Raw genomic sequence first — 26,747 nt, 5'->3', positions numbered from 1 at the left:
ATGAACGCCTTACAACGCCTTTAGGCTTTATAAGTGCTGTACATCTTTAATAGTGTAGAGTCGGCACTATTTTTGTATGCTGTCCAAGGTTAAGGAAAGCCTACAGAAACCTTGTCAGTTATTCCTAGACTAGGAAGTACAGGTGTGAACCATGGTTTTGGGGCCGGGGGGGGGGGGGGTGGCCAGTAAAACAGTGCTTTATTTTACCAAGAGTCGCTATTGACATCGAAGATTCGACAGTGCTCTCCAGCCATTTTGAAAAAGAAGGCCCTTTTTGTTGTAATTTACTCTTCGCAGACATGACCTAACGGTGTTGATTTCTATGTCCAACACCGCTATTCGTCATACAAGTCAATATGTAAGGCCTAGGTAAAATTGAAGTTGTGTTCCAGAGTCGGTCTTGGAAGCATGCAATAGGCAATAGGGTAGGTAGGTAGGTATTCTCGACCGAAGTGATCTAAGTACTACAGTTAAAGGATCCGTTAGAAATACACTCACAGTGAGACTAGGCAAATTTTATATAACGATAAAGAAGGTCACTGTACATGTGATATACTGTAAATGCAGAAATGTTAGCGGTGGTTTTATGCTCGCGGTTTTCGCGGTAATCTCTTTGCCGCGAACTTGAAAGAACGCCAAATTTTTTGCCCTCCTACCCCCTTGTCTATTTATTGTTTTTAAGGCGAACGTAAAACCACCGTGAATACTCCATTTTCTCCCTACCGCGAAATAAAAACCACGCAAACTTATACAGTACGTAACCAAGTCATTTTGGGATGCAGGAAACGAGTATTAGAAAGGTTAGATGGAATCGAATTCGCTGACATCTGTGACAGGATCCTTAAGATCGGCTTTTAAAGGCTTAATAATCTATAAATACCTACGGAGAGATACCTGGTGCTTTCAGTGACCACTATTCATCATACTTCTAAAGGTCATTCACATACTAGTAGTCCGTGGTGATCACGATTCTACGTAGATAAGAAAGGAAATCTAGTAATATTAATCTAATCTGTTATGTATCTAAGTTCGCGTGGTTTTTAATTTCACGGTAGATTGAAAATTGAGTGTTCGCGCGCGGTGGTTTTAAGTTTGCGTTTAAGACGATACAAGACAAGGGGGTAGAAAAGCAAATATATTCGCGGTGGTTTTAAGTTCGCGACGAAGAGCTTACCGCGAAAACCGCGAACACAAAACCACCGCGAACATTTCTGCATTTACAGTATGATTCTCCCTATAGCCTAGGGCCTTCCTGTTAGTTTGTCTTGTTTATTCCGCTAATGCCAGCAGATCCCTTGTATCTTTTCTATAGCTTGCCTATGTTAGTACATGTATACTGCTAGGCATAGTTGCGAATATCAGAGTAGAATTAGGTCTGGATGTAATTGAGTGTACTGTACGATTGCTCTAATTAAAACATTAGCTTAGAAAGAAACTCGCATTGGGCCACTTTTCTGTGTGTTGTGCAATTTTTATTATTTTCGCACATGGAATATTTACAACATAGCTAGTTTCCACTATTGTCTATAATAGAATAAAAAAAACAATAGTAAGTTGATTAACCACACAATTTGTTTTCTTCCTACCTCTATCTTTCCTACATCTACACTCTTTATACAAAAGAACCAGCCCTTTAAAATCTAACCATATGTATAAGTCAATGTTTAGTTAACATCCCAAATGTGTAAAACTTAACGATATATTGCGAAATTATTAGTATATATATACAGAATGTGCAAGAATAGATTTTTCGCTCCAGTCAAAACAAGCGTACAAGCTTAAGAACTAATCAATCATTCCTGTTTAAAGAACATTAAACCATAATCAATCTAGCTGGAATAAATAAATTAGTCTTGACGTTAAAAGCTAAATAGCGCCAATTTGGGAAATATCGATACATTGTATAGTCATCTACTAATAATAGAATAAATAGAATCAATATGTTTTACGCGTGCCATTTGTGTCATCATTATTGTCACTGTTAATCAATCACTAATTGCTTTGTGAAATGAATCTACCGGGCACGCACTAAAGATATCAAACAGTTAATTAATAAAAAAGTGTTTTGCCATCTCTTGCCTTTTAATTTCTGAAACAAATACTTGAGGAAGATTTTAAATGCAAACATCTGAGTCAAAGTATAAACCGTTATGTTAACCTTTCTTAGCTGATACAATTGCCAAGTAGAACGTCTAGTAAGTTACCATAGATTCATGTGTGTGGCTGATGGTATGTTGGCTGATAGTATGGAATATATCATTATAGGTATCACATATCAAACCATGTATGCTAACTTAAGATATTCCTGCAGAGGGGTACATGTACGACCCCCTTAATATGTATATCACGGGAGGGGTAGGGGTGTAAGCCATTGTATGAAATATTTATGTAAGGTATTTCGGAGTGTTCACTATTTGTGACAGAAACGTCATATGAAATATTGTTCTTGGCAGTGGGAAGTCGTAGTACAGATAACCGTCCTCTTCCACCATTGAAGACTCTATCTGATGCAGATGGTGCCTTCGCGCTCATAGTTGTACGCCGCATCATTTTCCTGTAACGGAAATCATATAGTTAGTACCTAGCTGCCATGATGCACAGTTTAACCTATAGCTATGGCCTGTAAATTCCTGTAAGATTTTGTGGGTATGTGTATGCTAGTATGGAACCACTGCTAGCAACGGTCAAGAGACGTAAGCTTCAGTGGTTCGGCCACGTGACACGCCACGACAATCTGGCTAAGACCATACTGCAGGGCACCCTGGAAGGAGATCGCCGTAGGGGACGACAGAGGAAATCCTGGCAGGATAACATCGCAGAGTGGACGTCCCTTAGCCTGTCTGAAAGGCTGGCTGCTGCAAGAAATAGACGAGCCTGGAGACAGATCTCCATCTTCATTGCTACCTGCCACACCCCTCCCCCCCCCAACGACCCGGAGGTCAAGGCATGCTTGGCGAGAAGAGTATGGGAAATTATATAGTAGTAACGGAAATCATATAGTCAGTACCTAGCTACCATGATGCGCGGTTTGACCTATGGCCTATAAATTCCTGTAAGTTTTTGGGTATGGGTGGCGTAACGAGAAGCGTATTGAAGCTGCATTGCACTAATAGCTAACGAAAAATAGTCATGATCCGTTCTCAGTCTGAGGTTCGACCACTTTACCGATTTTTATGAGTCTGTTATTATCTAATCGTTTTTGTCTATTCGTCGAAAAAATCGACTGAACAGAAAATATAAGAAAATGCATCTTACCTTCAAGTTAATGAAAGTAATATATACTGTCATGATGAAATTTGAAAATTGTTGAAGAGATTCATTAGTCACGTGTGATTACAATCACTAGAATATTCTCCAATCAGTGACTTTAGAAAGGTAACAGAACACGTACCTCCAAATTTTCGAAGTACGTGTTTTGTTACCTTTCTAAAGTCACTGATTGAAGAATATTCTAGTAATTGAAATTTGAGAAGAACTTACCTCGGCAACGAGGACAACATTCGCCATCTTCTTTGACGACATCGCTCGGATTGCAGTTGAGTTTGTCACATTTGGGTCTCCTACAATCTGCCGTTCCGTTCTGTAATACAGTTAGTGTTCATGAACCCTCATTTCGCCGACAGAAAATCATTATAAGAAATAAAACAGTCGAGTAAACATACTCACATATGTCACATTAAAACGTTAGTCAGCTATCTCTTTGGGCAAGAGATGAAAGTATAAAATGTTAATCCGTGAATAGTTTCATCAGATTGGTAAGTCACTGAATAAAATGATGTTTGGGAACGCATCTATAAGCAGCGACACCTGTGCTGCAGTGCAATGTGAACCTGTCAGAATTGCCTTGATGCAAGTGACAGGTGATAGTCACCGCAACGTCGGTTGAATAAATCTCTTGGTTGTGTAAAACAATAGTTTGTACTCTTTAAAATGTTAAGTTTTAATGTCAATGCACTGTAAAGACACCACTTCTGTAAATACGTCAATTCGTCCTTACATACCTTACAGATACACTGGATACACTTCATGACGCCGAAAGGTGGCACCTTGGGATTCCAGGACTCCCCGTTCCGGTGCGTGTCCTTCCCGAATCTACAACCTGAGAAAATGACAGAGAGAATTGTAGACGTTTTTATCTAGCTATTACCTTCGCCAAGAAGGTTATGTTTTCGGTTACATGCGTGTGAGTGTGTGTGTGCGTGTGAGTGTGTGTGTGTATGTGTGTGTGTGTGTGTGTGTGTGTGCGTGTGTGTGTGTGTGTGTGTGTGCGCGTGTGTGTGTGTGTGCGCGTGTGTGCGTATGAATGCGATAACCCGAGAATGCCTTAGTGAATAGACTTAACATCCAGTATGTTGGTAGGTCTTGATAAAAACCTCCAAATAGCTAGATTTTGGGTCCCCTACCGGCTAGTTATGGTACTATAGCGGAACTTCTAGTTTTGATTTCTCGTAATATCTATTTTTTCTCTGACGTGTATTGCATCACCCATGGGCCAGTTATTCTTGTCTCAGGATATGTTCAGTCTTTGAAATTTTGCAAACGCAATTGAGAACTACAATTTCCTCTGATACTGTGCATTGATTACTTTCAATACCAGTTTATTAGATGTTAGCATTTCAACCCACCTCCTCTAGCCGTCTTCGTGCCGGTCCTGGCGATGGTGGTTTCTGTCGGCCAGACGAAACTCTGGTCAGAGTCCTCCTCTTCATGTCGCCAATCTTCCTTCACAACGTCATCAGTCCGCGGAGCTTCATTAGATTCTGTCTCTGTTAAATGTGTTAAAATGCTTATCATTAGGAATCATTAAAAGAACATTTGAAGATAAAAGAAATCAAGTGCTACCCTGCATCAACATTAATCCGTCATTAACATTAACCTGCATTAACATTAATCCGTCGGGTATATAAATCCGTCACTTTGAAAACCAGTTGAGAGCTCTCTAGTTGAGAGCTCTCTAGTGCATCACCCCCGGGTATGCACAGTTTAGATATACAGGAGTGCATTATACTGGGGGACGTTGGGTTGGAGATCTGTTTGGACGTATCTTTTCAGGGTGGCGGAATTATGTACCCTGGTAGAATTATGTTAGTAGATGTCAAATATTGTGTGATTTCCTTATAATTATTCAGCTACAATTGCAATAGCTATGTCAACTGAAACACAAATAGGGTGCTGTAAATGCATTTAAGTTCGCGTGTGTTTTTTTTCGCGCTAAGAGTGTTTGGGGCAGTGCTATAGTCACATACTGCTACTGTATTGGACAAAAATGTTAGCGGTGGTTTTAAGTTCGCGGTGAAACGGTCGCCGCGAAACCCACCGCGAACATTTCTGTTTTCTTCACCTTCATCGAATTATCAATGTTGGTGAATAGATTTATGTCTCAAAAAGCGACAAGAACACCCACAGACAGCACCGAAAATATCCCCTGTTGTGGAGTAAAAATATCTGATTTAGGCTAACCAGCAGGACAAAGTCTCCGCATGGAGCCAATTTAAGGCAAAACGTCATGCTGAGTTTGTACGTAGACGTTTTTTTTTAAATAACGGCACGGCGTCGATATGATTGACAGCTATAAAAAAGCAACTCAAGAAAGTATTCAACCCTTCCGTGGCAACCGGTAGCAAATAAAAACACAAGACGAGGTTACCAAGTAAATTTAGATCTATTTCAGAGGTAAATGATTTCCGGACGTGATTTGATTTGGTCCGGGTGAAACGGGATTAAAATTCACGTGTCAATGCAACATGGATATCTAAGGTATACATTATATCACTGACAAGGCTAAGAAATGGGTACCGGTATCACTTGAACTCACAGACAACACCTAGCAAACATTCTATCATTACATGTTTTCTCAAAGTGAAACACAGACTGGTGGTAGGATCTGTGTGTTTTGTGATCAGTACTTCACTTAAAAAAAACAACTATGATGTATCTGATCACTTTACCGCTTCTCAGTGGACCCGCGGCACGCTGGTGGCGTCGCTGCGGCCGATCGAATTGACAAAGCACTCAACGAATTTCATCGACGAATCACGAATATTTCTAAGCTCTGTGTGCTTTGTTGTCTTTTTGGTCATACTTGTACGTTTTGAATGACATTCCCATTATAAAGTCAAAGGTAACACGAATCCAGTTTAGGACGCAGCGATGCCGACAGCATGCCGCGGGTCCAGTGAGAGGGGCGCTTTAGAAATTTAATTTGATTAGATAGAAGAGAAGGTAACAAGATTTAGTTGTTGTTTCTCACCAGGGCACTGCTTACAGCAGTCAGTCGGGTTGACTCTGATCGGGTTTTTGCACCGGAGCACCGGGCATCTCACGCGGTTACAGGTCACCTGATTGGTTCCTTTCTGTGAGAGAAACATCGCATAACGACAATGATTAATTCCTATCAAAGTATACATCAATGAAAATGCACAATACGTATGTACAACACGTCTACTTAGAGCTTGTCGTTTATTATGTCAAATAGTCAACATTAATCTATCAGTAGCATAAAAATCCATATTTTATCATAATGAAATCGCTTTATGAGGAGGGAAGGGACTATCAAAAGATAGTTTGTTCTACTTACTTCAAAGGGACAAAAGCGTAAAATATATCAACTATAATATGGTGATGACTACCATCAGAATTCTGTGAAATTTGTATAAATTTTACGAAAAACACACGAATCGCTGTGCGAAAACGTACGAATTTTATAAAAGCGCACGAAGCACTATGCGAAAACATACGAATCTTTTGGAAAACGCTGTCATCTTATGCAAACGGGCAAACCGCTGCGTTGTTAGAAGGTATGTTTCTTTGTAATTGTACTCTCGATATTTTGATTTTAAAGTTCTGAACGGGCGTAACGGGAGCCTATGAAGCAACAAAATACGGCAACAACTTTGTCCGACAATGCAAGCATGATTTTTCACCTGTACATTAGCCTCTACCAGGCCACGCGGATGGCTGGAAAAATAGTAGAAATTGGCCAAATAGAGTGAATAGTATGCTAAGAGAGTCGGCTACGGATAGAGGGTCCAATGTCCCATTCACAACTAGACGTCGCAAACTGTAACTTCTATAGCGGATTAACTTCTCTGGCATGTTATCCGTCTATTTGGCCAATTTCTAAGATTTTTCCAGCGACTCCTGGAGCATGTTAGAGGCTATTTTACTAAGGATTAGTAGCTTTCCTTACCTCGCAAACACAGATGGCACATTTGATGTAGCCGAACGGTGGAACGTACGGATGCCATTCTTCGTCATAGCCATGGAATTTTTTGTCTCCATCAAAGTAACACCCTTGAAATAGAACGGGATAACCATCAATTAACATACATCACTAAAACGTTCATCTGTGTTGGTTGAAGTCGTCCTGAATCGGAACCAAAGTTGGACTGCGATTTCCAACGCAAAAAATGTCGACGTCTCAGAAGTAGTGGATTGCTCATTCTTGAAAAACACTGGAGTTGATCGGTCAAAATAATTGGGTGTCCAATTTTTGTGTGTTTGCCATTGCAGTTCAACTTTGGTTCAGAATATTAAAAAATACGGCCTTGTAAATTAATTATTTCGAACGGAATCATCACCATCAATAGATACTTCCCTGTCGCCGGAAGAAGTACAAAATCGGTTGTTCAGATCAATTTGTGTGACAAATAACTACGTTTCTCTACGGCTGTTACATTATTCCATACATTTTAGCACGCCGCGGTTGCCAATTTTTCATGTAACCACAAGAATACAGTTATGTCACAAATGAGCACCCCGCTATCATATTACTCATTAGTAACCGCTGATACTAGCAACCGAGCAATCAAGGTAAAGAGCATCTAATGTAAGATTGTGCCGTCCCCGTAGGGTATGGAACAGTATTAGTCCTCAGGGAATTACGTATTTACACGGGGTTATCAACCTGTTGTGCATATACTGTAAATGCATTTAAGCTCGCGTGGTTTTTATTTCACGGTAGGGTGAAAACGGAGTGCTCGCGATGGTTTTAAGTTCGCGCTTGAAACAATAGTAGTGCTACAGCATGAGTGGGCAAAACGTTTCGTGGTGGTTTTAAGTTCGCACTGAAAGTTCACCGCGAAAACCGCTAACAAAAAAACACCGCGAACATTTCTGCATTTACAGTACTCTTACCTTCCGTCTCTTGTTGCACGATGATACCCGATTTTCCTTAAAGAACAAACAAAGGAAAGTAATGAGCTTAGAGAATCTCGAATTGAGAAAAAACTTAGTCTGACTGAGCCAACATTTGTTACCAGTTACATTCATTTGATAAAGATGAAATGCGCTAATTAGAAATAGTGATCAACGATATATCAAAACCAAAGGTTCTGTTGCAGTACCTTAACGAGCCGCTAGGGAGCCCAGAATCCAATCATGTTGAGGTCTTATCAAGATATGCCCACTTATCAAATATCAAGACAATCCACCAAAGCATTCTCGAGTTATCGTGTTCACACACACACACACACACACACACACACACACACACACACACACACACACACACACACGCAACCAAACAGATAACCTTCTTGGTGGAGGCAATATAAGATCGTGGGGGCATTAAGTAGATAAACAAAGTACTATAACAACCTGAACAGTTTCTAACCAGCACGTATAAAGAAACACATAATGAGTACTGGAATAAATACTCACTTCCTTTGACGGCCGAGTTCCGTTGCTGAGGCCGAGAGGCCTGATTGTTTTGAATTTCGTCTGTGAAACGAAGCAAAGAGTCAAGAAAATGTCAAACGACTATGGGCGTTTATTTGCACAATTAAAGAACGATAAACTACAGAACACATATCCATGTTATAGCGTATTTCTTTCATTCTCCTTTAAGTATAAATTGATATATATAAAAAAAAGACTACATAGAGTTCATTACAATCATGTATGGTATGTGTATGTTTGTAGTATTTACATATATTGTTATGAAAAAATCAGACAGGACAAGATAGATGTATGATCATTACACATTACCAGGGCATTTGGGGCAGCATTCTCCCTCAGGAATAACCGGGTTGTAACAGTCAGGCTGTGGGCAGGCCACCGGGTCACAAATCACCGTACTTTTCTGAGAAAATAACAAAGCAAAGCTCTTATGTTACATGTGTCATGGTTTTGTTCGAGGGAAGTCCCGAAAATGAGACTAATCCTTCTCATGAGACATACGTTTTCAGTAATGCCAGGCTTATACGGGACCCTTACACAAATGTTGCGAGGACACAGGGGCAGTAACCGCTGTCCCAGTTGTTTAATAATAAGGGCTTTCTAGTGTTAGATAGTGTTTCACAGTTGAGCATCAATAGTTGACCTTTCAATCAAAAGATCAAAGGTACCTTAATGGTTTCTTTGAAGCAAAGAGTTTTTAGAGATCAATGCGCATTTGCCCACGCACGTTTGTGTCGAATGTTCAGATCTTGGCACATTGGTGTATTTTTGGCACGCTTTAGACAGATTAGCAGAGAGGCTCGGTGGGTGTCGCTTCATCGTCATGGTAGGAATATCGTGTAAAGTGCTTTTCTCAAGGGCACGACATCAGGCATGGCGAGTAGCGAACCCGGTACCTATTGATTCTGCGCCCAACGCTCTAACCGTTACGCCACACCGACGTCGCCACGTCATCTGCACAAAATGCGCGTACCTTGTACATCAAGTGAAACATACTGTTCTTCACTATAGCACAGGCGCCACATTCTAGAGGGCTCTGTCCAGGGTTGGAGTCGCGCAATATTCTATGCTTTTGTGTGGCGGCTCCTTTCGACTGACCAAAATGAGACCTTTTCATTAAAAAGAAATACCTCACTTCTTTCTTACATGAAAAGCTATATAGATATGCCACTCAAAAAACAAAAACAAAAACAAGACTTTTTTTAGCATGTCCAGGACAAAAAGATACAAAAACCTGAAGTTCTGCTGCAGTACCAAGGTCACACACCAAGGGGCCAAACATCGACCTTGACCTTCGTCTTTCCAATGCAAGACCTACTTGCATACCAAATAATGAAATCCATCCGGAACGTTATGTTCTTGACCACAAAGTGTGGAAACACCCACCACACGCAAACACAAACAAACAAAAAGGCCAAAAACTATACCTCCATTTTTCATGTCGGTAACAAGACTTGGTAACTTTACTCACCTGACACTTGCAGGTACTACATTTCTCGTCGTATGCTGGTACCCAGGTGGAACCGTGACCGTGGTACTCTCCTTCAAAATAACAACTGTTCGGGTCTTCCTTCACTCGCTCGTACTCCAGGTCCGGTGTCATGGCAACGGAGTGTTGTTCCTCCTCCTCGTATAGATTGTGACGAGAATGACATCTGTTGGGAATTTGAACCTGGGGGGGGGGGTTATTTGAAAAATCTTTAACATACAATATACTTGCACCAGGTACGAATGATTTTCTTACAGTTTTAAGATATGGATCCATATGCATGGCTTGTTCTTGAAGTTGCCTGCTATCAAAACCGGTTATGAATATCACGATGTAAACCGGTTGTAATTTATAGGAACATTGAAAGAGTGGTGAAACAAAACAATAGAGATTTCCAATAACTTCGAATTCACGGTTGACATTGACATGGTTAGACAGAGAACGAGCACATTACAACCAAATATTTGGTCCAATAATGTTCTTAAACATCCACGTGCACAGCGCTTTTAGATGGTTATCATTTTCCATTGTAGTACGCGTTAAGTCTACCTTTGCAACACCTCCATGCGACTGTGATACGAACTTCAAAAACGACGAAAGTGCATGGAGCAAAAACTTATAATAGCTTTTTCGGATTTTTAACCGTACTATGTACAGCACTAACTATGATCCTTACTGTGAACTTACTGCCAATGTTACATAGGAATTCTTTGTTGGTGAAAAAAATATTCGTCACAAACGAAAACAACAATATGTGATATAAATGTATGAATGTAAGAGTACTTACATGTCCCCGGATCTCACCGAACGGCCTTCTCTTGGTGCTGACCTGTATGTAGGCGCGACCCTGGTCGATATGGCTCAGGAGTTCCTCATCTATATCCTTTAGCTGTCCCATCGCCTGCGTTAAAACGTGCATACTTCATATTTCTAGCCCGTATCAACTTTCTACTTGTGAGATGGTTAGAATCGTAAGGTGTAAAGCAGAGCATTACAAATGTACCTAAGCAAGAACCATAAACGAGCCTACTTATGCAACAGCACCAAGACTCTGGATTCTGAATGTTGATAGTAATACATTTGACAGGCAAGCAGTGAAAGAAATATCAAGCCTTGCAACCACGAAGAATTGCTTAACGTTCAGTGTGTGTGATCTAAAATTGTGACACATACACAAAGATTAGACTACAAAGGTATATAGAGAAACAAAAATCAAGTGGCCCGTGAATGTTTTCTCCATAATCGTTATGACAAGTACAAACCTTGCTTCCATAGAAAGACTTGAGGACCATCTTATGTTCGTTTTGCCAGTCGGTGGTCATTTCTCCGATCTCTGCAAACCCGTGGAGATGTGCACTAACGCTAGTGTCCACGTCACGGTTGAGCCCGGCCACCAGGATCTCATAGTGCAGGGAACAGTCTCCGTCTATGGACAACCACGCATGCCCAGCAGCGCCCGTGCGCTGGGGCGGAAACACGTTCACTCCCGCAAGGACTGTCGGGAGTCCTGTCAAACAAAGCATCATACCATACATGAGGTGCCTGGAAAAATTAACAAAATCATAAGATTTCTACTGAAGGCTTCTTAAGTTGTCTTTAAGTATATAGAATTATCTCATTCAAGGTTAGATACTGTCACGTACTGAAGTTGCAATTCAAATAAAACAATAGATCAACTGGGATGGGTTGAAAAAACTTTTCCAAGCTAGAATACTAGATTCGGTGTCCCGAGAACTCCCTGACACTCCCACCAGTACGAAATCGGCCACCACGTAAGTAGGTCAGCTGTCATCGACCTGCGTGCCGGGATGCCAGACCGTACTAACGAGGTATAGAGTGACAGGCAGGCGTCAAAAGAGTATGCGCAGACGAATTGCAGAAATACCTGTGCAATTCTGGGAATTCTTGTACATCGGACGTAAAATACAGTATACGCCAGAAAGAGAGGATTATCTCCCTCATATGCATGGCATAGCAAAATCACCTGTTTGTCTCGCCCTGTGCCCGTTGTAGACCAGGGGTTCTATCCGTCCTCTCACTTGACCTGATGGAAACTCTTCTGTGATGACGTTGACCCAGAGGTCAGAGTGCAAGAAACTGTGCATGTCCAGCAAATCCCATTCCTCTTCCATTCCAGTGGCCTAAAATGAAGAAAAAAAAACACGAAGTGTTCGTAACTTTGGCTACAAAAGGCAAATGAATTTTTTTCATTCAATAACTTTCGTCCAAAGTGGCCAAGCTCTACATAATGGCCTCAATAAGGCGTTGCCATAGATACCTACCGTCTGGTAGAACGGACTGTACGTCGACGTTAGGTCTCGCACCACCCGCCTAGCTCCGGTGTGAAATTCGTCAAACTCCAGTGTGAGACTGATCACCCTACTGCGCAGGCCTGCCGTAGAAATCTGAGTGAAAGTTGGAGAGGGAAAACAATACACGGGGTTCACTACCACATTTCTTTATTCACAACCACAAATGTATTTAACAGGAGCCGGCGTTTTGGTGACCATCTGTCATATTCTTCAGGGCACTACTGACTGGTTCACTTTGCACTGCAGCTAGGTGTCGCTGCTAACAATGCGGTACCAAGCGTGAAGATTTGTAACGTAGTTACATAGATGTTGTTAAACAACAATAACGAGATAACGCGGTCCCTAAATACAGAATATGTTAAATATGTGGTTGTGAATAAAGACCTTTATAAAGACCAGTCATTTACCAAAACATGATGAAATTATTCACAAATACATGGGGTTTACCAAGAAACACCTGTGTTGGAATATCATGATAAATAGACAAATAGATAAATAAATAGAGATGACTTTCGTCAAGATAGTATTGTGGCATACGCATTAAAGAAGGTATAAAAACCAACCTGATAATCGACGGAACCGTTCGTGTGGAGGTGGAAGATGGCGGATCCGGCAGCGCCTGTCTCTGTGACTGGGAACGCCTGGCTACCTGACAGCACGGCGTGGATAGCTGAAGAAAACAAACAAACAAACAAACAGTAAGTAGGGTACATTTCAAGTCATATCAAGCACAACACACAACACAACACAACAGAATTGACATGATTGTCATGAATAGAAATGGACACACAAAACAACGTCACGTCAATATGATAAGGAACACGCACTGTCACATGTTTGCCTGAGAGTGATTGGTCCGGAGATCTCGCGTGGATGTTCGAGATTTCCGGCTGTTACGGTAAGCCGCAGTTCCCCCCTCATCATCCATCCGAGTTCCTCCTCAGTCAGGTTGGTCCACACCTCCGCAAATTCATTGTACTGTGGACAGAAATATTGAGACCATTGCAGGACAAAAATGCTTCTAAAGTACGACGAGCACATCAAATTTCGCAAAAGAGAGATATCGTAAGCAACACAATGGCATTCTCTAGGCCATAACATACTACCGGGTTCGACATCATGTCGGCTAATTCCTCTGGCTTATCATTTTCCCCATTTCGCCATTTTCAAAACTATTTTTCAGCATTCCAAAGCGTTCGGTAGCGATATAGTGGCAGTCGTTGCCATGTTACCTGGGCGGTGATGTCAGCGTGCTTCTCCCGAAGAGTGATGTTCCATCCCGGATGGGTCAGCTGTAGATGAACCGGCACTAAACTGTTCCCTGAAAGATGGAGATGTTTTGATTCATTTTATATTACATCTATTCGTATCGGCAACCTTTTATTGAGAACATATCAAGGTAGCGTGGCCGAGTGGTCTCAGGCGCTGGTTTAAGGCAGCAGTTTCTCCGGGGGCGTAGGTTCGAATCCCACCGCTGCCATTCTTTTAGATTAAGCTGTCAAATTGTAAAACCCGAAGCCCAATTCCTTCAGACGGCGATCGCGCGGCGCTCTCGCTGAGACCAAACTTGGATTTATGTACATGTAACCCTTGACGTCATAATTGGAATACCATGCAAAATGTACAAGTAGTATGACTGAAAAGACAAAAAAAGCACACTAAGCGTAAAAGAGGTCGTTATGTATCTGTAAAATCCGTTAAGCGTTCTGTCAAATTTTACGTCGCAAAAGGTCGCCACACCAATGGAATGGGGGTGTCACTAAAACTAAAGCAAAGGGAGTGATTTTTACCTTGCGCCCTCCAGATTTTACTGATCTGATTAAGGGGTTAAACTCATTCATCTTGTACATGGTTGATTGTAAAAGTGTGTCTTGTGTATATACTTCTGCAATAAAGATGATGTTGAACCCCCGTCCTGTTCGTTACAATGGTGGCTATTTGTCGAAATAGTGGCTCACCTTTTCCGTCCCAGAGTCCTTTGAACATGACCATGAAGTCCACTGATGTCCCATCCGGTCCCGCCACCATCACTGCCTCCCCGCCCGCACCTAACCACGCATGCGCGTCATCAGCCTTCGGCGTCAGCAGTGATCCAAACGTTTCTTCAGAACAAAGAAATAAAAGAGTTAAGCATGTCTATAGGTTAAAGCTACATGTAGCAAGTAAATCAGTGACATCGGTTGCCATAAGCCTCCATAGCAGGGTCATCAGCAAAAGACCCCCCAAAAGGCCTAGAGAGCCTGCTATACTAGTTTGCCATACCAATTCTGCTGTTGTTATATGTTTCCAAGAAGGCGCAAATTTGATGTCAAAGAGCAATGTGTTTGTACATTTATTAGCTTGTATGCATGACTTTCTTTGTCCTAGGTTGTTCAGTTCAATAATAGAAACAGTTGCTGGCAAAAAGGATATTACAGATACAGGACATTACATATACAGGAGCTATATTATCGATGAAGGTTAGATAGCCAGGTAGTAAGTTAAAGGTTCACAATGTAAAAGTTGCTCAGGCAACTGGTGGGATTTTATGAACAGTCAAACGTTTCAGGGAGCATTCACTGTTTTTCATCGGTGACTGGGACATAAGCTATCGACAGGTCGTAGTGTCACCATTGTTACTATTATGTGGATTCCACCAAAGTTTTTACTTGTTGAATTTATCTATTCCCTGTTGGTGTTTTTTTACCCGGACTGGGATTACAAAGGAAATGTGCCCTTTTTTCCCTTTGTCTGTCTGCATTATGTGATGTAATAAAGCTGAAATAAATGAATAAACAGACATTTATAATGAAATAGAGAACAGACATGTGCCCTACCCAGTCCACCGACTCGGTCACTCTGAACTTTCCCCCTGATCTCTCCGGCCGGCCACGATGGCGTCACCAGTGTGACGTAAACCATGCTGCGCTGCAGGTACCTGACGTACACGGGGTGGAGGTTACGCCACACCCCGCACACCTGGGGGGAGAGGGGTCAAAGCAATGTTTTGATATGTTGTTGCTGTTGTTGTTGTTCATCTTTTAGTGCCGAGTGGAACATAGGTTTAGCAAATTTCCTTGCTGTTTCTGTAGCAAGGTTTTTTTTTGTAGCGAGGGGTTACTAGCCCCTCCCTTATTGTTTTGGCATGTCGCGTATGATTTTTGATAGTAGTTATGTACCGTGACTATTCCATTAAACCATATACCAAGGATTAGCTCATTATGGTGGGATCTTTCGTCTTCGAATTCCACTGTCTCAGAAAAATAAGCCAGCAAGTTAGAAGTTAGAGTCAGCATTTGGACTAGAGTAGTCACATGTTATATTTTAGTATTCTCTATTCTTTGTTCGTCTTTTTCCTGTTACTTGCAACTAGCCTTCGGGCAAGAGTTCGCAAGAAACATTAATCTTGATAGCTGTAAGAAATAGTCTTGATGTTTGTCTAAGGTACATTATTGTTTAGTTTGGTAACGTCTCATACCTGTGAAGGGAGTGGCTGGGAGCTGCCGCGGACTTCATGTTCAAACAGAACAGTCCCGAGTCTGTCTGTGAAGCGGACAACCCGGGCTCTGGTCATCCTGTAAGTAGACAAAATGTTTGACAGATTTATAGCAAACATGTCCCTTTATTTCCGCATACAGAGAAATAATATCACTCTAAAGATATACAGTCCCTAAAAAGCACTAGTTACAGCATGCAATCTCATAGCCTCTATACTCTTTGGCAGCTATAACGTTTGTTTTAGTGAGATGGCCTCTGTTTCCGAATACTTGTCACCTGTTACATACCCAGAAAATTGGATGGAATAATGTAAATTCTTCCGCCATAACGTCAAGCGCCCCCTAGCAGCGGCTGCTGTAGGTACAGGAGGGTACATCTGAGATCCCGTCAGGAGCACACTATATACTGGGGGGAAAAACGACGGTTGTATGTTAATAAATAAAGCAATCAGCATAATGTAGAATCAATCAAACCTTAATTTGAATGTAATAATTAAATTGTACAAATGCTTGTAGATAGAATATGATTATCAAAAAGACAAATAAACTATGTCTGTATATGGGAATATTTAAGGTTGACAGAAACGTGTATCTACCGTCTTCCTCGCTGTCTTCTTCGGCCGTTTTCTCCATCCGTTCCTCGTCGTTAGACTGTTTCGGCAGCGGTGCAGGTTTCAGGATTTCCGCGGGCTTGAGGGGGTTTCGGGAGGGAGCGTGGGGGAGGCCGACATCCGCCGTGGTGGAGACATTCAACTGTGGCGTCTCGGCACCTGTTGGACGACACAGAATGGGATTAGTGCCACCTTGCGTGTTGTTGTCGAATTGCAAAGCCCAAAGCATGTACTTTAATTTGAAGTCAGAGGGATATGATGTTTTCTCGTTTGCCTTTTCACAGGCGCTGGCGTTTTGTGGGCGTTTTAATCTGCTCATATTGAAGATACCGGAACAAACAAGTGACACCGAGCACAATATAATAAAAATGGCAGACATTTGATCTTGATCAGATTGTATATAATATTTCATTCGGGATATGTCACATAGCCCTTGATATGCGACACATATGTAACTGGGCACACTGATACGGTAATCGTAAACTCCCATGTTAGAACGAAGTAGATTCTTCATTCGTCTTCATTTTGAGCTTGACATTTAACTGCAGACATCGTTACACTACTGACATCTGAAACTACCATTTAGACAGACTAATAAAAAGCTAATTTACTTCACAAACGGTTCTAATAATGTCTTATTAGAAGCCATCACTTCTCGCTTTGACCCAGACACAAGCAAATTAAAATTTGTAAAGCGGTTCCTGTTCTAATGAGAGCGTAGATGTAATGTAGTAGGATTAGTTACTTGGCGGTGTGACATGTCGAACAAGTGCGAACTACAGCCCGACGTCTCACGGCCGGGAGCGAAGATAGGCACTGATAACCTTCCGCGCCCTTGACACAGAGAAGTACACGTCCTAACGGGGTTAATGTTTATCTGCTAGCAAATGGATTACGCTATGTAATTCAATCATCAATTGATGCCTGAGGGTGGTATTTATTGAGAAGACCTGTAACGGCTGAACCAACCTTTTTTGACAAAATCCTGGCATGATTTTTCATCTCGAGATTCAAGCTTGATTTGATCGAATTAGTCTTTAATTCCAAAGAGCCTGGATTTGATGTATTGCAATAGTTGATATTGCAATGTGACACCAAAATCTCCAACTTTAATTGTGATTTTCGTCCAGCGGACTAAAAATTTGTATAAACATCTGTTAACAGGTTGTTGTAATAAGCGATAGCCTGAAATACTCTATGATAGAACAGAAATGAGAGTATCACATGCCAGCGCTCTTTTATGCAGTCTTCCTCGTTTCTTTTTGTGTGTGTGCTTTTGTTACGCCACCTCCGACAAACTAGCACAGTTTTACCGAGGATGTTATGGCACAGTAAGTGTGACAAATGTTGTTTATGGGCGAGTACAGTGCCAGGGGATTACAAGGTAGCCTAAAATAGCCGACTGCTTCAGGGAAGGCTTGCAAACCGTGAGTAGGACTCAACCACCGGCTACTTCACCTGTAAGGCATGTCGTCTTTGTGTCAAGACTCTCTCAAGAAGCTATGCGTCGTCCAAGGTCAGACACTAGCCCTGAGACGCCACTTGGTGGTCCCCTAACAGGGTGGCATCAATCACGCGAGATCACACGGGATTATCCGAGATCCCACGAGATCTCGCGTTGTTGTTTATTTTGATGCGTTTCAACAATACTGCCGTTCCGTGGATTAGGCAACGTTATACCCGTTTTCAGGACTCGACAGGTCGCAATTGTTCCGCCTGCTCTGTCGTTGTATTTTCTCCCTCATGCGTTGTGAGAAGATGGAGCGTTACCAATCGCGAGAGAAAATGCGAAGTCACTGACAAGTTTACTCAGCTTTTGTGTGCCCTTTCCTGCCTAGCCCGCTCACTGTATACATGCCCTGTTGTCCCATACCACAGCGATGACATATGGGTAAAGCAAACACATAAAAAGCACAAATTGAAAAATATCAGAGTCGTAGTCTAAGTTACTTTGAGTCATTTGAATAGTATGCCACTGTTCACAGTACCACATGTAGTGGTGTTGGGTGAAAAATGACAAATATAACCAGTTTCTCCTAATAACAGGAACCGTATAGTATAAAGGTTAGGTAAAGCTGTCGAACCTCAAACTGAGGAAGAATCATGACGCTTTATTTGTTAGCTAGTATAGAATGATATGTAGGACTTTGCAAAAGACTTGAACTTTTTCTCTCCTTTGTCCATAAATATTAGGACCACTCACACTGAATACTTTTGTGGGACACATCAAGATATTGAATTCGTATGGATGATAACATTCTTGCAATTTTTGAATAGATTCTATGGCATGAACTCATCATACTGCAGACAATAGGTACCATGCCTACAGCGCTGATACATGGTGTTATGGGTACGCATCGCCATATTTGCACTAATTTGTCCATTTAAGAGTCTGATGATATCTTCAGATGTACGTAGATCCTGACGAACGACATGACATATCTTACATACGCAGCATTGGTCGATCATATGATGTCAAGCAGCTGGGTATGGCGGAATTTCCGCTGATTTGTGGCCATTATGACAACCTTCATACAGTAGTACAGTGTGTGAGACCAGTATGTGACCTCACAGTGAAGGGGGACACAATTACATAGCGGCCTCTTGGGACCAAAAACACTAGCCTCCACTAGGAATAGTCTAGTGATAATCGGCTTCATTCCCTCACAGCCAATACTTCCATGCCTGACAACGCAACAAAACTTAAGTCAAAGCTAGCCTCCGTTGCAGGCTTTCCCACGGCGATTTTTCACAACTTATCGGGGCCAGGTTCTTTGGTTGGGGGGCCGTATCTGCTTGAGGCTCCAGATCTGTTTGAGGCCCCATATCTACTTGGGAAAGAACCTACTCCCGACAAGTTGAAAAATCGCCGTGGGAAAGCCTGCAACGGAGGATAACTTAAACCAACTCCGGAGCCTGTTGGAGACAGTTCAACTTGTTGCATACAAATGACCCCCCTCCCCCTCCCTTGGCGTTTCAATCAAAGGTCAAGTTAGCCTATCAGCCGATCAACAATCAGGAGGAAATAGATACTTTGGGAAAGATTTGCGGCTGGAACGCCGAAGAATAACAACCACCGCCATGTTATTAGCTGTTTGACAACGCTACTTAACCCACAGATGGTCCTGTTAGCGACTCGGGAACAGTGTTACTTCTAGCCGTGACCGTGTTTGGGTAGTAACTAAGGCTACAACATGCCCATCTGGAAGCGTAACACCAAAGGTGGTTGCGCAATTTCCCCTCTTCTCCCTCACATATCACTCTCACCCGGTACGTTGATGTTTCAGATTAGATAAGGGTAAAGTAGCAGGTACTTGACACTGTCTCCGAAGGTGACCTCACATGAGGGCAGTTGGAATTTTAATTCTGAGACCGTAAACCTTTCCCCTCTTTTAGACTTCTTATTTTCTCGCGAAAGTTAACGTTCGCTTTTCGTGACTTAGGAGAAGAAAACTTGGCACATGTAACTACTGACTAGACCAGCATAGAGTCTACTGTGTGTCATAGTCTGCATATCTTCAATTTGAACATCTACACAGTATTAGCGATACAATGTAAATACGTAAACTTACAGTCTGATACTTTATGAAATATTTGCAACAGCGAGAAGAACAATGTGGAAGCTATGGGAAGCGCAGTAGTATGACAATGAAATAGTGGTTGATGCAAGGCAAACACAAAGAGAGATGCGCCAAAAATAGTTACTCAAGCAACTGGATACAATTTTGAAACAGACGTTTCAGACAACATCCGCGCTATCTTTCGTCAGTGACTAAGGAAAGATCTGGCGGAACAAAGAGAGATGCTTGGTTTCTAATGATATGACTCATGATACTATAGAAGAATACGTCCCCTTCTCTTGGATTCACCCCAAATGCGGTGATTATACAGGATATCGCCTAACCATAAGGTTAAAGTGACTGGAGACTTCCCATTCACACTTTCCCGCCACCGTTGCCCTAGTGGTGGCGTTGCCAAAACAAGGAATGATCAAATATACACCCGCCGGTGCCAACAAATTACTCACACGGATAATCTTCCGCGTAGGCGTTTCAAATGAAGAACAAGTTCAATATTACTGAATTAACAGTCTGGACCGACAGGCAAATTTGTTCATTTCCCAATCCAATAGGTCATTGACCTGTAAGCGGCGTTATGTCGCTCGAGGTCTGTTTCCATATCCCTGTGCCAGAATTCACAAAAGTACGACGGAATCTGAAGCTGTACGGATCCTTTATACTTTCCGAGAAGCTCATGTTTTTATGGGCTACTCTTCATGGATCTAAATGTCTAATTCTGGAACCGGGCTAATATAACACATCTTCAAGTTTTTTGTGGACCACCTGCAATTTTTTTAGACGGAAATCGAGGTTATCTGGGGCTATGGACAAAGTAAGAACTTTAAACAGAAGTTAAGCCTCCACTACAGAGTTTGTTTGGTTTTAGTACTGCCGCTAAAATGAACAAAAACAAACCATCAGCCCACCTTGGTAGATTTTCATACCGTTTAGCAGTTGAGATAAGCCAATTAAACAAACTTGGAAAGGTTACATTTAAAAGGGCGCAGCTAGCATAACAAACAAGCTGGCACGAGGAGACTTGAATGTGATTGACTGAACAGTCAAAATAAATGGATAAATGTTTTCAATATTAGTACGTAAGATAGACAAAGACACAACTTTAGCTTTATTGTTTATCTCTGAATTTGAGGCGAAGACCTTAAGTGATTTGTTTATTGTGTTAGCTTCATCGCAAATCAGAGACGAAATATAAATATCCAGAATATAATAGAAAGGTCTCATATCATTACACATAGTCGCACACGTGCACGTATTGGCTATATATGTTTTCTTTTGCACAAAAATTTATATATAATCTATAAGGAAAATGATTATTTAGATGATTCAACAGTAACTCAATTTCCATATAGAGAAATTAGAAGTCACGCGAACTTGTAAAACAAAATAACCCCTCCTACCTTCAGGACAGGTACTGCAGCACTGCTTCGGACTGAGGACGGGGTTCGGACATGTCAACTTCGGACATTCTTTCTTGATGTTCTTGCAAGACACACGGCCGTCGACTTTTCCTTTCCTTGAAGTCTGGAGATTCATGAAAAGACACAGAGACATGGTTATAATCATATTGTTGAAAATAACTGCGCATATAACAAACGATGCATTTAAATCAATGCTTTCTATAGACAAACGTTGTAAACAGATGTAGTCTTTATTTTGAATTGCGTGGTATGTATGAAAGCAGTTCTTGCACACCCACAATTGTATATCTCATATATCCTACAAGACACAGTGTACCTATTATTTTATGCGAGATTTAGAATATTACAAATGCTTGTTAATCTTTACCAAAAATAGCCATATAGTCACCCATATCAACATGAGGAGCATTTTATAAAGTAGCTACTAGGTAAAAAAAAATTTTGAAAGAACTTTCATTCTTGTTTCTTTCAATTTTCTTCGATCCAAAATGCTTCTGTATCTGTGTATCTGTATCTATATACAGCAGTCGGTTTGACCAAGGGGCTTTGTTTGACCGCCCTTTGGCCTAACACACTAGCTGATGATTTTCGCAAAAGATCACTAGTACAAAGTACGAAGGACGATGTATGAGGTGTACATTTCAGCAGCTTGTCAATTTTGCGCACAGCTGTGACAAATAATCCGGACAGAATAGCCAATCTCAACATCACCCCCACGGACTGACTACAGATGCCGCGTGTCGGGAGCCGACGCCGTGATTAAGAATGAAAGGGCGCGCGGTTCATCAATAGAGTCGATTAATTAGAACCATTAGTACAGAAAATAAAGGTGTCAGAGATCTATGACGCCCTGTCAGTGTGCCAAATAGGGGGATTAAATTACCCCCCCCCCCGGCATACGATGGCCGCAGGATACGGACTGTTTCTCGACTGCCTGTTTTGTGACAGACTTTGCTATTCTTAAATTAAGAGTTTGTGGATCGTGTACCTTTTAAAATGCAATTTTATTCAATTTGTGAAACAAAGGCTAGTGAAAATTACCGTATCGATAAAGTCACCCATTGAGATGATTGGTGAGAAATTCAGTAGACTCGGCTACCGGTCGTACTCAAGGCGACCAACGTGTCATCCTTCAGCTTATCACATAAACATGCATAGCAACAAGTTGAGGCGGAGAAAACGCCTGATAATTGAGGTTATAAGATTTTCAATCTTCAAACGCTAACACAGTGGGATACCCGCCGCCCTCTTTGAATACGTAGCTTACAAAGTACACTATTTATGCAAAATCGGTTTCCGACTTCAAAACTATTTGGCTGCATAATTAAATTACATTTGCTTTCACGCCTTCTCAAGTGTGAAGTTAATGATATGCATAAACAATGAAAACGATTCATTATCTTTAAGAGTGTGATTTGAATAGAGAAGAAAGACTTCCCCGTCCTTTGTTTTGAGCTAGACCGGTGACCGCAGGCACTGTATTCTCCACATATACGACTGAATACACACTTGTGTTTTCAAGGGCAAAGGGACAAAAACAGGGCTGCTCGAAAAATCATGAATATTCATAGTAACTTATCAACTTCGACAGACAATACGTCGTTTGTTCAATCGAAGCGACAATCCGCAATGTCTAAAGGACGTCGTCGACAAGTAGATAGTTTTCGATAAGACTCAGGGAGCGCAAGATTCCAATACATTCATTTCGAATACACATATATGTTAGAGGCACTACCTACCGCAAGCGTGTTTACGCCCCATACTAATCTAAAAGAAACCGTATCCTTGACAATTTTTGTATTGGGTTAATACAAACAAACAAAAAACACGTCAGATTTGCTTCGCAAATTTGATAATAATCTAGGACATGGTACTGCAAAATCTCTGTGTAAACGTATCTAGAAAATATAGATCTAGATCTCTTATGACCAAATTGGTATTATACCATCTCATAATTATGACCAATACATGTACCTTGCCTTTGGCCAAAGCTTGGCAGAGGACTCAAAGCTACCATTTGCGTACAGACAGTGCTGTAATGATCTTTCAACATTGATTATACAGACTTCGAGGCCTTTCTGCTGTCAGTGTGTATCGTTTTTGCATAGTACGCATATAAATACACATACATGTACACGTATGCACCAAAATGTAGCATATCTCCTAAGTTTAATGGTTGATTTACCCACCTGAACACAGCGACATCGGATACAGAACATGATGCCGAACGGTTCCCCCAAGTCCGGGTGCCATTCTTCCCTCATGCCGTAATACTTCCCTCCGAAGGAACATCCTGTAGACACAACAAAGGGAAGCAAGTTTAGGGCCGCTGGCCAGTACTACATGTATCTTAATAACTAACTAGTTATAGTATTGGAAAAGCTAACAAGATTTGTATCTATATGTACTTGAGAATCTAAGTGTTAGATATTTTTTATACCTCTCGAAGAAACCATCCATTATATTTATCATTTTCATACGTACTGTATGTAAGATAGACTCTGTTGTGGACTTGTTGAGGATTCGTTTTTACACAAAAGTACAATGTAATTACGATGGTAGACACCATAAATCAGTGAGAGTTTTATACAATAAACGTGTATGTTTATGAGCCTTCTAGGCTTCAAAATGTGTCTCAAACAATGGCCTGATCGCTTTATAGACACAAAGTTTAACGAGAAGGATTACAGCGTACAGCGGGGACAAGCGAAAGTGGGTGGAAGCTTCCGGCAAGCGGAGTTTACACAAAGTCTCGCCGGGCCGCGATGAAAAGTTTGCGGCGTGTCTCGCAGAGAAAGTAGCCCTCTCTCTCTCCGGGAGGATAGGTTACGATTCAGGCGTCATATGCCTGCGGGCATGTACTACACGATTTCTAGCTCTAATTTTGTTGCGCTGGGAAATACCGCAACGGCTCAGACACTTTGTCTAATGTCTCCAGGCGCAATTTTGGCCACGCTTGGGCAGCGTGTCTGAACAGATAACAATATCCGGAGCTATTAAACAAGGGAACGTTATTGTGGTAATGGAACAGTTCTTTGTTTAGCTCACCTGGTACGATGTCTTTCGTGCCTTGGCCGTCGTCGGAGCTGATCGGGATAAGAGACGAGCTTGCCCGCGCGGCGGCCGCGGACAGTAGCAGACACACGACACAACGTGCGAAGAACAACATCGCGGCGAGGACTTCAGAGAATGTTCGCGTCGTCAACTTGAGAGATGAGTCGGTCGGTCTGGTGACCCGGCGAACCGAAAGTTTACGAGAAACGCCGAGTTGTACCGATCGTGGGTCGTTCAGACCACAAACTGGCTACATCAGCGACGAGAAGCCCCGAGCCTTGTTGCAGCTAGTCGCGTCGTCACAGTTGTAGACTGGTGGTGTGAGACAAGACTTTTGTTCTATTCATATTACTAATCAAGACGGACATGTGACCGCCGGACCATGATGATAGCAGGCGTGCTGTAGTCCTTCCCTCCCGCAGTGGGCTTGAATGTCATGGATATCACCGGTCCTTTTTTCATAGGCAAATCTTGTTTTCTTTGTTCTCTTTGTATTCTTTCGCCAGGACTGTTTGCATGCATTTGCACGCAACACTTTATGCAAGGAGGATTTCCTCAATAACGTCCATCACGCGAGGATGATCTAGTCTACTCAGTATTCTGTGGTCACACTCTCACATTTGCAGAGATGTCACGTTCCCGAAATGAATTCTCAGATACTATTAACCTTCAAGCCTAACAGCTGGATGTATTTGGACAAAGTAGGAGCTGACACTTGGCACGGACTGTAAAAAATTAATCGGGGCACTGCGACGGCCAACCCGGCCTACTCATGGGGAAGTGCTGGCCAAGTCTTTCAACACGAGAAGATGAAATTTACACATCTCGTTAGTAAGGGAGTCCGTGGCACTCGTGTGCGCAATTAGTGAGTACTTGAGAAACGCTAGGAAACCCGGGGAGGTGTAAATTAAAACATCATTTCCCTCACAGCCTAGATATGCCTCTGCCGTGGATCGGTTTCTTAACGTTGATACTGGGGACTCTGAGAAAGTTGACTGAGCCGAAAAAAATACAGTTGAAAACTGTTATATAAACGTTGCATATACTAGTAGTCTATATTCTACATATACTATCAATATGCATGTTTATATCACAACAAATCAACCTCCACATGTGTAGTTTATAAGTGAAGTGAATGAAGACCTTTATTGTACATTTGTGCCCCGAGGGGCTAGATTTTATAAGTCGCTATTGGGATTGTTGACAAAATTTACGATTTTGACACACATGATATTTTGTGTACTTTGCTGCAACTCAATACAGTCTTCCAAGGCGGACATAGAACCAAATTGTCTCTCTTTAGAGTCGACAGACTTAACTAACAGCCTTTGTTTATTTTCATTTGTCAACAAAACACCGCGGGACACCAAGTACACATCGGTGTTGAAGTTTGCCGTGACAATACACACATAATCTTACCTACCAATTCACTCAATACACTTCACATCGGGACCTTTATTCCGCCGAGAAGGTGTCAAATCCGATAATTGGTCTCTTCTTAGTTACTTTTGATTCTTCGTGCAAATAATTTCACACCCCATTGGGCATCAATAGGGAATCACTTACCGCTTGGTGGGAACTCCCAGGAAACGCTTGTGTGAAGGATATATGTCTGTTATAATAAACATACACAGACAGCCGTCGGATCGGTCGTGTTTAGCTGAGTGAAATACCATTGCATTTGTACTAAATCTCTTTGTTTGTGCCGTATTACATCGGCATGACTACCTCCTGTATTTGATTTGTGATCCTTTGCAAAAAAAGTTATACATAGAACACTCTAAAAGAACGAAACTGGTGCATTGGAGGAATATAGGAACAACGACAACAAGAATGCAGACATACAGATCAAAACAAAAGACATGGTCAAGTAAATAACATCCATGCGTTTTTTTCTGAGCGACACATAGTTATCAAATCATTCTGCAACAAATACACGTGCATGTGTAGAGGGGACGTGGGCAGTGCATAATGCTGGGAATAGAGAAGCAGAGATGCGTTCAAGCGCATGGTGGCGCTGTACAACAAATGTCAGGCTGCAGAAGGAGTAGTACGGTGACCCTTTGAGGGAAATGACAATATTCATACTCTTAGTCTAACTACACACGTCAGTATAACATGGGTGCG

At 41.8% G+C, this 26,747-nt stretch overlaps 1 protein-coding gene across 1 annotated transcript; it reads right to left on the bottom strand.

The window, feature by feature from the left end:
• Window positions 1-1,450: 1,450 nt before the first annotated feature.
• LOC136443224 (chordin-like) lies at window positions 1,451-25,409 on the bottom strand. The gene is made up of 25 exons (XM_066440368.1): window positions 24,615-25,409; window positions 23,756-23,859; window positions 21,546-21,669; window positions 16,553-16,726; window positions 16,245-16,362; window positions 15,938-16,034; window positions 15,297-15,438; window positions 14,439-14,582; window positions 13,713-13,801; window positions 13,308-13,458; window positions 13,044-13,150; window positions 12,451-12,573; window positions 12,153-12,309; window positions 11,431-11,675; window positions 10,956-11,069; window positions 10,151-10,351; window positions 8,989-9,082; window positions 8,662-8,721; window positions 8,137-8,172; window positions 7,190-7,293; window positions 6,251-6,353; window positions 4,626-4,766; window positions 4,002-4,099; window positions 3,481-3,580; window positions 1,451-2,554 (listed from the first exon to the last, which is right to left on the bottom strand). The coding sequence occupies exons 1-25, from the start codon at window positions 24,733-24,735 to the stop codon at window positions 2,547-2,549; spliced, it is 2,955 nt and encodes a 984-aa protein (XP_066296465.1). The 5' UTR covers window positions 24,736-25,409; the 3' UTR covers window positions 1,451-2,546.
• Window positions 25,410-26,747: the final 1,338 nt, after the last annotated feature.

The sequence above is a fragment of the Branchiostoma lanceolatum genome, chromosome 10 (genome assembly GCF_035083965.1).
Source record: "Branchiostoma lanceolatum isolate klBraLanc5 chromosome 10, klBraLanc5.hap2, whole genome shotgun sequence".
NCBI classification, from domain to species: Eukaryota; Metazoa; Chordata; class Leptocardii; order Amphioxiformes; family Branchiostomatidae; genus Branchiostoma; species Branchiostoma lanceolatum.
The sequence above is the reverse complement of the archived record's forward strand: the minus strand, read 5'-3'. Positions and strand labels throughout refer to the sequence as shown.